The sequence below is a fragment of the Dendrobates tinctorius genome, unplaced genomic scaffold (genome assembly GCF_039654945.1).
Source record: "Dendrobates tinctorius isolate UK_male_01 unplaced genomic scaffold, ASM3965494v1 ptg000069l, whole genome shotgun sequence".
NCBI lineage: Eukaryota > Metazoa > Chordata > Amphibia > Anura > Dendrobatidae > Dendrobates > Dendrobates tinctorius.
The window spans coordinates 35,620,828-35,632,825 of NW_027361737.1; the positions used below are offsets into that span (position 1 = coordinate 35,620,828).

General features: G+C 43.6%; 1 protein-coding gene across 1 annotated transcript in view; it reads left to right on the forward strand.

Annotated features, from left to right (window-relative positions):
• The window catches only part of LOC141095351 (thiamine transporter 2-like), a 37,529-nt gene extending 25,587 nt beyond the window's left edge, over nt 1–11,942 (forward strand). Inside the window, exons 3-5 of the mRNA XM_073581318.1 lie at nt 2,341–2,533; nt 6,061–6,202; nt 9,023–11,942. Coding sequence (XP_073437419.1) covers nt 2,341–2,533; nt 6,061–6,202; nt 9,023–9,163 — 476 coding nt within the window. The 3' untranslated portion in view covers nt 9,164–11,942. The remainder of the gene's footprint in view (nt 1–2,340; nt 2,534–6,060; nt 6,203–9,022) is intronic.
• The last annotated feature ends 56 nt before the right edge of the window (nt 11,943–11,998 follow it).

Consider the following 11,998-nt stretch of genomic DNA (forward strand, 5'->3'; position numbering starts at 1 on the left):
GAGGTCCTTATTATTATCCATCTTTCCATGTAATCAGGATTTATTTTGTTTCAATAGCATCGCTATTGCCAGCAAAAATAGCAAATTCCCAAAGTTTAGGAATTTTGCTTACCTTAAGAATAACAGTTCGCACTGAATTGTTCAAATTCTTGGTCCAAAACTTGTCAGTGCCCTGTATATACATGTACAGTGGCTTGCGAAAGTATTCAACCCCTCCTTCCCACTCCCCTTTCTCTTGGCATTTTTTGTGCTTTGCTACCTCAGAACATGGAATTTCAAATTTTTTTTGAGGGTTTGCATCAGTTCACGTAAAGATCATTCCTACAACTGTGAACATTTGGTTTTCTTTTTATTGTGAAGGATGACCTGAAAGGCATCAAACCTCTAAACCAGTGGAGGCGCACCTATGGCACTCGTGGACCGTGGCTGGCGGGTGAGGAACCTTGCAATGCTAGTCCTTACTTCAGCTGGTTCTGCGTCCTCGGACACACATCCAGCTGAAGTGTATTGCAGCGCACAAACTTGCCAGGTCCGTGCACCACAATACACGCTGCTGGCCGATTAGAGGCATACATGCGGCTGGGGGCATGGCAGCTTCAGAAGACGACGCGACGCCCCCGGGGTGAGAAAGGAAGGTGAGTAGCAGTGTTTATTGTGTTTTTTGTTTCTATGAGTTGAACAGCAGCATCGACAGGATGGGGACATATACCTGGATGGGGGCGCATATACAATGATGGGGTGGCATATACACACGTGGTCAAAATTGTTGGTACCCCTAATTTAATGACAGAAAAACCCACAATGGTGACAGAAATAACTTGAATCTGACAAAAGTAATAAATAAAAAAACTATGAAAATGAACAAATGAAAGTCATGCCAGAGCTGGTATGTCACTCTCCAGAAGGAGAAACCTTACCCCTTAGACCTCACTCCAGAGCCTCTCACCTAGCCAAATCAGTTCTCATACTTTCCACTGACGAGAGCCAATCGCCCGAAACACCGTGTCTGCAAATTGAGATTCTGATTTGGCTTTTATCCTAAGTCATATTACAAGACTCGTTAAAGGGTTGATTGTGACTTGTAGGATCGCTACTACCAACAGGTGGCGCTATAGAGTTCAAGTCCTCTTTTTCTCTGAAGATGCAATTTGCAAATGAAAGTTAGACACTGCTTTTCAACCATGCTTCCACAGAATTAAAAAAAAAAAAAAACCTCATGAAATAGGCCTGGACAGAAATGATGGTACCCTTAATATTTTGTTGTACAACCTTTTGAGGCAATCACTGCAATTAAGCAATTCTTGTGAGACTTCTGCACCTTTCGCCCGGTATTTTGGCCCATTCCTCAAGAGCAAACTGCTCCAGGTGTCTCGTGTTTGAAGGTTGCCTTTTCTGTTTATCGGTCTACCTGTTCTCTACGTTCTGCACACTAATCCATACCTCCCACTCCTGGCTCCAAGACTTTTCCCGAGCTGCACCAATTATCTGGAATGCTCTACCACAACAAATTAAAATTAACCACTACTTATGCAATGAAATTTCAACAAATTCTTGATGCAAACATAACACCATCTGTAAAAGAGCTGAAGTTGAAAAAAGGGTTGATTCTACAAATGGATAATGATCATAAACACAAGTCAAAATCCACAATAAACTACCTCTAAAGGCGCAAGCTGAAGGTTTTACAATGGCCCTCACCGTCCCCTGATCTGAAAAATAGCAGTGCATGCAAGACGACTCTGGAATCTCACAGAACTGGAAGAATTTGCCCAGGAAGAATGGATGAAAATCCCTCAAACAAGAATTGAAAGACGCTTGGCTGGCTACAAAAAGCATTTACAAGCTGTGATACTTGCCAAAACGGGGTGCTACTAGGCAGGGTGCCCAAACTTTTTCATCAGCCCATTTTCCTTTTTGTAATTTTTAAAATGTAAAAGATGAAACATTGAACAGTTGGACATGTGCATTCTAAAGTTTAGAGAAGGTCACATTAAGTTCACCTGAAAAGGTTAGAGGGCATTTTAGGGTCATCCTGAAATTTCACCTGAAAGCCAAATATCTTTTTGTGAGTAGGGTATATGCATTTTTCCTTCAATCTGGAACATATGAAAATAGTGTTGCAAAAAGTTCTGTTCTTTATGTTGTAGAAATCCCACAGTGCTGTTTGTTGCTACAGTGACTTCAGGTGGAGAACTCCCACTGTAATTAGTGAGAAGTGGTCTACAATAGGACATTATATGGGAATCCTGGGTAAATATCGGGGGTTATAGTCAGGACACAGCCAATTGTGCTCTTGTATGATGATGTCTCAATAACTTAGATAACATTGTCTCCCATCAGGCGCTCTCACCTCTTTCTCGGTTGGATACGTAAAGGTGAATTGGGAGTTAAGTGGAGAATTAGCGCTCGCCATCTTCTCAGCAGTCAGTGCTGGCAGCCTCTTTCTCATGGACTATAGTATTAATATCTGGATGTGCTACGCCGGCTACCTGATATTCAAGTCCTCGTACATGCTTCTCATCACTGTCGCTACGTAAGTACCAACTTTCTACATTAATCTATGTTGGAAAGGTTTAAGGATAGGAGATAAATATCAAATCAGTGGGGATCTGTTGCGCAGCACCCCTTAATCAGCTGTTATTACCGCCAACAGCAGCCGCATATAAATGGAGCTGAACAGCACAGCTCCGTACACTGTTAGGTCACCAATTTTAGATGCCTGGACAACCAGACCTAAAGCCACCGTCACACACAGCGACCGGCCCCCCTGCCGGGTATCGCTGATCGTGCTGGAATGGCCTGGACATTTTCTTGATCGTTGGTCTCCCGCTGGCCAGCACGCATCGCTGCGTGTGGCAGGCGGGAGACCAGCGATCAGCAAGCTGGAGCTGGTAACCAAGGTAAACATGGGGTTTCTAAGGGCTGCGCGGCGCTTAGAAACCCCATGTTTACCTTGGTTACCAGCTCCCTGCACCAGCACACTGGTATCTAATGTACACAGAGGGTAACTAAGTGACGTGCGTCGCTTGTTACCCGCCTGCCGTTGTCGTGATCGCTGCTGAGATCTGCCTGTTTGGCAGCTCACCAGCGATCATGTAGCGACACACCAGTAATCCTGACAAGTTCATATCGTTGTCGGGATCGCTGGTGAGTCGCTATGTGTGACGGGGCCCTAAGGTTGAACTCATGCCTGTGAAGCACAGTCCATGTACAGACTGTGATGAACAAACTCCTGCCCCAAATTCAACAGCCTTATATATGCCTGTGAGGCTGTCAAGTTCAGGTCAGGAAAACCAGCGTCAATCTGTACATAGTGGTCAATACTCAGTGTTTCACAGGTTTGAATGAGGCTTACTGATGTCTCCTCACATTGTGACCACAGTGTGCTTTTACCATATGAGACAACTGAATTTTCTAAATTTCCTTTCCACTATCTCATTAAACATCCCCCACCAGACCTATCCACCACTCTGTCCTGTCTTTCAAACCACACACCCAAGCATTTACCACCTCTAACTTAAAACATTTAAAAAAATCTGCTTTGTCCTGAACTTTGAGTCCACAAAAATATTAGTGCATGCCCTTATCTCCACGTAGACGACTACATCAGTCTATGTGCTCCAATCTAAGGGACCCGTCACACATAGCGACTCACCAGCGATCCCGACAACGATATCAATGTGTCAGGATCGCTGGTGAGTCGCTATGTGATCGCTGGTGAGCTATCAAACAGACAGCTTCACCAGCGATCAGCACAGCGACGCCGAGCGCACGGTGTCACTGTGTTCTTTAGTTACCAGCGCGCTAATGCAGGGAGCTGGTAACTAACGTACACATCGGGTATCCAAGTGACGTGCGTCCCTTAGACCAGGATCGCTGGTGCGTCGCTACATGGTCGCTAGTAAGCTGTCAAACAGGCAGATCTACTCAACGACGCAGCAACGATCCGGTGATCCATATAATGACCTCGGCGGTCGTTGGGACCTTGTCACACAGCAGCTATTCTGAACGATTCCAGCCTGCGTCCCTGAGTTCTGCGTCGCCAACGAGGTCGCTCGTCAGCGTCAAACACAGCGATGCATGCTGGCCAGCGGGACACCAGCGATGAAAAAATGGCCCAGGACATTCCTGCACGATCAGCGAGATTGCAGCAGGGGCTCGGTCGCCGCTATGTGTCACATGTGGCGAGGTCGCTGTTGCGTCACAAAACCTGTGACGTTTCAGCGATCTTGCTAACGATCTCGCTATGTGAGACGGGGCCTTAAGGCTATGTTCACACTAGGCGTTTTTTCATGCATTTTTTTTAATGCAACATTTCAGCTCTGTTTTGCACCAGCAAAGTTTGAGATGTCAGAAATCTTCATACACAAACCTTGTTTTTTTTCCTGCCCTCACTATTTTGTGCTTTGCATGTTTTTTGCACAATGGAGCATGTTACTTCTTTCAGCATTTTTCACCCATTGAAATTAATGGGTGGTGAAAAAAAAGTAGAAAACCTGCACAAAAACACACAAGGTGTCAGGTTTTGCAACGTTTCTAGTGCCAAAACTTGATTAAATAGATTGAGATTTCTTTTCACTAAAAACTTTATCAGCATGCACAAGAGACAAAAATGCAGCAAGAAAAAACAAGCAAAACCTTTTTTTTTTTTTCTGCACCTTCTTTCCTGCCAATAAAGCAGGTTTTGCTACAGAAAAAAAAACTCTGAAAAAACACCTAGTGTGAACTTACTCTTTTATACTTCTAGGTACACTTTTTTTTTTTTTTTTTACAGAGAGCCTTTTGTCAGAGGCATATATATGTTAGGAAAAAATACCTTGAATGTGAACAGTCTCATCTTCCTGACTATTGTCACGAAATGTACCTCCTATTCATTAGTTCATTCAATGGATACTTTCAACAAACTTTTCGTAAATCAATAGCACAGCTTAGAGAAATCTGCTCCCTTCCCCACTTTTATGACACTTCTCCTCCACCCTTTCCTCATTATCACAATCTAATCTCTCTCAGACTAGACTATCTGACAATACCATGAGATGTCTGGTTACACCTAATATTATACTCAATAAAGGGACAAATGAGGAAACAGATTCAGGGACACAGAATAAATGGGTGTTGCTTTCACTCCAGAGCTGGATTCACATCTACACTGCTCAGTACTTTGGCTTATTGACCTCCATGATGTTGCTTTTTTTGTGTGTGCTTTAAAAAAAATATTGAAGAGCAGAAATTAATCTCTTTATGCAGTGATGTGTAGGGGAGAAGTTATAGCTGCTAATCTCATCACAGCAAATTAAAAGCTGCATAGGTAAAAAAAAAAAAAAGGTGAAAATACACATCAATTATGAAAAGTTACTTGAAATTACCCTTTTAGTTAGTTTTAAGACACGTTGATGAATCAGTATTAGGCCAGGATCACACATGCGAGAAACTCGGACGGGTCTCGCATCTTAGTACCCAGCCCTGCCGCCAGCACTCGGGAGCGGAGCGTGCGGCTGCATAGAAATACATGCAGGCACACGCTCTGCTCCCGAGTGTTGGGTATTAAGATGCAAGACTAGTTCGAGTTTCTCACATGTGTGACCCCGGCCTAAGGTGTATATACTGCACTGAATGCGATGATGTTTTAGAGCTGTTTCTGGGATATTTAGATTGTGCTTCACATCCAAGAGATGTGAAATCTGGGTTCTGCTAATTGTATTCTGATTCTAGCACACATCACAAAAAGCAAAGCCAGAGTCGCTAAATATATATATGGAAAGCTCTATAGCGAGGCTCCAAGACGCAGGGAACAGTACATCTATCATTCCACTAGGTGGAGACATTTGCTTGGTAAAAGGCCTGGTAGTGACTGCAAAGGTGATGAGCATCTGAAGCAAACGTGGGTTTTGGTCTGAGGACACTGTACATGTGCCCGCTTCAGGACATTTATATACTAATATAGCAGAACAGTGGCTCTGATTAACCATGTGCTGTTTTCTGACCCTATTTTTCACTGATTCAGGGGAAACCCTCACACCAGAAGTGAGATTTACGTAACCTGAATGTGTTGCCTTTCAGATTCCAGATTGCTGTAAACCTGAGCATGGAGCGCTACGCCCTGATGTTTGGCATGAATACATTTGTTGCACTTGCTCTTCAGACCATAATTACAGTAATTGTAGTGGACGTCAGAGGCCTAGGACTGGACATCATCCCCCAGGTTCTTACCAGGTTTTATTTTCACAGTGGCATATTAAAGCTGGACACCTAATATATAAAGCTCGTGTGTGTGTGTGTGTGTGTGTGTGTGTGTGTGTGTGTGTGTGTGTGTGTGTGTCCGGGATAGGCATCCGCACCGTCGCAGCTACAGCCACAAAATTTGGCAGTCACACGTCTGGACCCAGAGAGCGTCATAGGCTATGTTGTGAGGTGAAATTTTAACCCCGTGCGTTCCAATTGACCAAACAATTTTGCCCCTATCTACATAATGGGGAAAGTGTATAAAGCCCCGCCCCTCATTATGTCATAATGGTTGCCATGGCGACGCTGATGTCATCATAGGTTGTAAGCCCTGCCCCTCATTATGATGTCATAATGGTTGCCATGGCGACACTGTCATAATAGGTTGCAATGGCGAAAATGCTGTTACAACGGTTGCCATGGTGATGTCATAATGGGTATATGGGCACGGGACTATGGGATGGAGGATATGCATGACGGGTATATGGGCACGGGACTATGGGATGGAGGATATGCATGACGGGTATATGGGCACTGGACTATGGGATGGAGGATGTGTGATGGGTATATGGGCACTGGACTATGGGATGGAGGATATGCATGACGGGTATATGGGCACGGGACTATGGGATGGAGGATATGTATGATGGGTATATGGGCACGGGACTATGGGATGGAGGATGTGTGATGGGTATATGGGCACTGGACTATGGGATGGAGGATATGTATGACGGGTATATGGGCACGGGACTATGGGATGGAGGATATGTATGATGGGTATATGGGCACGGGACTATGGGATGGAGGATGTGTGATGGGTATATGGGCACTGGACTATGGGATGGAGGATATGTATGACGGGTATATGGGCACGGGACTATGGGATGGCGGATACGTATGACGGGTATATGGGCACGGGACTATGGGATGGAGGATATGTATGATGGGTATATGGGCACTGGACTATGGGATGGCGGATATGTATGATGGGTATATGGGCACGGGACTATGGGATGGCGAATAAGTATGATGGGCATGGGACGGCGGATATGTATGATGGGTAGATGGGCACGGGACTATGGGATGGCGGATATGTATGATGGGTATATGGGCACGGGACTATGGGATGGCGAATAAGTATGGGCATGGGACGGCGGATATGTATGATGGGTAGATGGGCACAGGACTATGGGATGGAGGATATGTATGATGGGTATATGGGCATGGGACTATGGGATGGAGGATATGTATGATGTGTATATGGGCATGGGACTATGGGATGGCGAATATATATGATGGGCATGGGACGGCGGATATGTATGATGGGTATATGGGCATGGGACTATGGGATGGAGGATGTGTGATGGGTATATGGGCACTCGACTATAGTTACTATGCCCGGGCAGCGCCGGACTCTTCAGCTAGTCTATATATAAAAAAAATGTGTGTGTGTGTGTGTATCAGCCATGCCCACTCCACATAGCTCCAACCAATCACTAAGCACCTTTCATTTCCCCAGAGCTGTTTAAAAGGAGCTGAGCTGTGATTGGCTTATGTGACCAGCAGTTTCCCACTCCACAACACCTCAGCAGACACTGACTGGGTGGGAGAAATCTAGCATCCCCAGAAACATAAGCTCCCAGCCATTGTCTGCCCCATAGAAAGGAGCAGAGAGCACATGACAGAAATGAATCCCCCCTCCCGTGCCCATATACCCATCACACATCCTTCATCCCAGTCCTATAGGAACAGCTTCCCTCTTAAAGGAATCTCCTGTATGGAAGTTAGGGCAAATCCTTCAGCGCTCTGATTCTGACCCCAAGCTTCTATTAAAGGGATCACTGGTATGGAAGTCAGGGCAAATCCACTAAGCGCTCTGGTTCTCATGCCAGGCCTCTCATAAAGGAATCCCCGGTATGGAAGTTAGTGCAGTTCCACTCAGCGCTCTGGTTCTGACCCCAGGCTGTCGAGATGATGTGGGATATTATAGTGAATGTGGCTTTGCGGAGTGCGCAGGGCTATACACTCAGCTATATATATCTATATAACTTGTTATAACTAACCGGAGTTAGTTACTATGCCCGGGCAACAGCAGGCTCTTCAGCTAGTTATAAATATAAATTTGTGCTCTATCCTTAAGATAAACCATCAATATTGGGTCAGTGGGAGTATGACTATTGGCACCCAACACCTTTCATTGTGTACACTGCTCCAAAGTTTCAGCATGTGATATACAACATATATACTGGGTTATTGCATATTTGGGTCATTTAATTCCCTATCTACACTATCTGCTTATCTACCCCCCAACCCACTTCCTTTTTGATGATGCATGTTGGCACACTTAAATGAAGCATCATTAGTGGCTTCGGTCACTGCCACAGCCCATGCAATCGCCCTGAAACAAAGCACCATCAGTGATGCTTGTTTCAGTGGCTAGTCCCATGTGCACTGTGCACAATGACAGTGCGCTCTCTAGCCGGTTCAGATCAGCAGTAATGAACTGACAACAGAGCGCACTGTCAGTGCATGTTTTCACAATACCAGGCATGCAGAGACCAGAACCACCCTGACACTTATTTAATGCCATAATATAAACTATTTTGTAGTATAGTTGAATAAACATTTAGGATGAAAATTGATTTCTATTTCAAGCCACCTCTTTAATCAGTCATCAATATTAAAATTCAGTAGAGCATCTGACATGTAATGTATACAGTAGTCCTTTCATCTTTGAAATATAAAGTTCCCGAATATATCTAGGAACTCACATTAGCCATTCTTTAATTTCCTTCCTCAGTTTCTGGTGTATGGAAGTTACTTTGCAGTCATTGCGGGAATATTCTTCATCAGGAGTTTGTATATTTTAATATCACATCACAAAAAGAAGCAAAAAGAAAATACCCCGGGCCAAGAAATGAAAATAGAAACTAATTTTTAATGGACTTGAAGGACTGCGGAGTCTCGTGATCGGGAGGAATCATGCGGTTACGGTGCTGTGGGACAGAACACGCGCAGCATGGACGTGTTACTGTGCAGATAAGAAAACTGAGAAACTGGGGCTTAAATTGGTGGAGAATGAGGATAATATAAGAGAGGTTTTTGTGCTAAAGGTTAGTGAGGAGCGAATGTGCTTGGCTAATGTTATTGAGCATGCTTAGTTGCTAATAGAGTACCTTCAGCTTCCAACGCCTGCATGTCTCGCAGCTGTTCAACAGCCGCAACACATGCCGGGGATGGCCCATCCAACAGCCGTGAGACATGCAGGCACAAGGACTCAAACATTTTTTTGTAAAGCTCATTGAAAACGTATGAAACAGTTGTACAAATTTCAGCAGCTAACCTCCACTTGCTAACGTACCTACGAGCTGTTCACACTTTGTCATAGTGCAGTTTGATTTTTCTCCTTAAGATCAGGGCTGTGGAGTCAGTCAACAGAAATAGAAGACAAAAAAACCCCAAAAAAACTGGTAACTCATGTCGAAGACAAATCAAGACTGTGGAAAAATAAAGAGTCTCCAATTCCTTTACTTGCTGACTTCACAGCCTTGACGCCTGGATAATACTTCCACCGTTGACATTATGTCATGTCTGTATTGTGCCCGGCTGTACAGGAGACTACACACGTCTGTGCACAATAGGCAATACCAATGTCACAAAATGTTGTTCGTGGAATGTACAGTCTTGTGAATTTCCAGGAAAATTGTGGCCTCCACTTTAGTTACTGTGGTGTATTCCTTGTCTTTTTTACTTCGTTATATCTGAGAGCAGACGGTAGAAGAAAAAGAAAGCAAATTTCACTCTCATACCAAATCAAAATACGCCAGACCTAAACGTATGACATGTAAGTGACACAGTCGCCTTGGTTGTAACCTACATTATGTTGTAAAGTATTAATGGCGAAAAAGAGAAGTCTTACCTGGCCCATTGTAGCCTGAAATCACATTTATACAGAATGGCAGAGACTCTGCATATTGGGGGCAAGGGGATAAGGCAAAAAAATATCCACAATGGGCATTTCACTGGTGGATCACCTGTATTACTGCACAGCATGCAGTGATGGGCTGCAAGTAGCACCTCTCCACAGTACACTGTGGTACTGCCCTTTTCCTGTGCCAGGTTCACCCGCCCGTCAACACAAATGGGGACTGAGAGGTCGGCTAGATTTTATTTCTCTGCTATACTGTGTGATGTACAAGACCCTGAAGATGCTCTCATCCTCAACATTAGAAGTCACTTCTAGAACACACACCACATATATCTAACCATACTTATGCAAGAACTTGCTCAAACTATTAGTCAGCTAGCTTTTTTTAACTTTTTTTTCATACATTTTTTGTGGCTTCGAAACCCATTACTAGTTTTCTATAGAGCGATGGTTTCAATGTATTAAAGGGGTGTTCGCAAGTTCTTAAATTGCTTTAATTAGTTGGACAGCATGAACATACACGTACAAGCTTGCAATTTACTTGCTTTTTCCTATCTGTGGTTATTCTCTTGCAATAAAATCTTTTGGGGCAGATTCAAAGCTTTTATGCCAGAAAAGTGGCCTAAAGGCTTTGAAAAGTTACAACAATTGAGAATACCCCTTTAAAAGGGAATCTATCAGCAAGTTTTTTCTATTTAATCTGACAGCAGCATAATATAGGGCACAAGAGCCTGATTCCAGGGATGTCTCACTTGTTAGGTTGTGTGCTGTAGTTTCAATACAATCAGCAGGAGATTATCAGTACAAGACTACACCTCAGGTGCCAGGCAGTCCAGCTAATCTCTGTAACTCCACCCACACCACTGATTAGAGTGTACACATGAAGCTGCCAATCAGGGGTGTGGGCGGGGTTATACACAGCCCAGAAGCCTTAGCTCTACTACATCTACATCAGACAAAAACTATTCTAGCAAAACTACAACACACACAGCCTATTAAGTGGCATATCACTGGAATCAGGCTTTTTTGCCCAATATTATGCAGCTCTCATGTTCCCTTTAAGCTTACAATTGTCATCCTGAAATTTATTATGGGGTTGTGTAGGCAGATTCACCCACATGAATTGACATTTGGTCATACGGGATGCATAGTTACTAAATGGCTCCATACGCAGACCAAACTTGTACCAAGTGGACGATTTCAGTCAATTCAATTGTTTGGTTCTTTAGATAGCAAACAATACACTTTTGGGCGAAAAATATTCGTGGTCTTCCAAAAGATCCATCGGGCATTTCTGAGGTTTTCTTACCACTCTAGCCCATGGCAAAATGTGTATGTGCTGATCATTTGGAAAAAGAACTGTTATTTGTAGCTTGGCTTTTGGGTGTATTAAGTTTAGCATACTGAACGCTTTCAGTGGTCAGTTTTTATCTCAGTATGTGTAAGCCAAAACCAGGAGTGGGTGATAAATACAGAAGTGGTGACATGTCTCTATTATACTTTACCTCTGATTGTTCCTTTCCTGGTTTTAGCCTACAAATATGGAGGTAAAATACTGACCAAATACTGAGGGTGTGAACATGGTCTTAAAAAATATTTGTGCAATGTAATTGGACGTGTATGGTGCGATTCTGTAAATGAAGTTTCGTATGAACAAAAAACGATCATTCATCGTTTGATTGTCATCTCGTGTGTATGACACGTAAGGCAATTTACAGCCCCTTTAATACTGTAACTTGAAGGAGCACTGTTAATATGCTACCAAAAAAAAAATAAAAATATATCACACCCACCATTTTTGTAATATTTTAATATCTTTTTCACCTGCAAACTGTAGCAAAACATTAT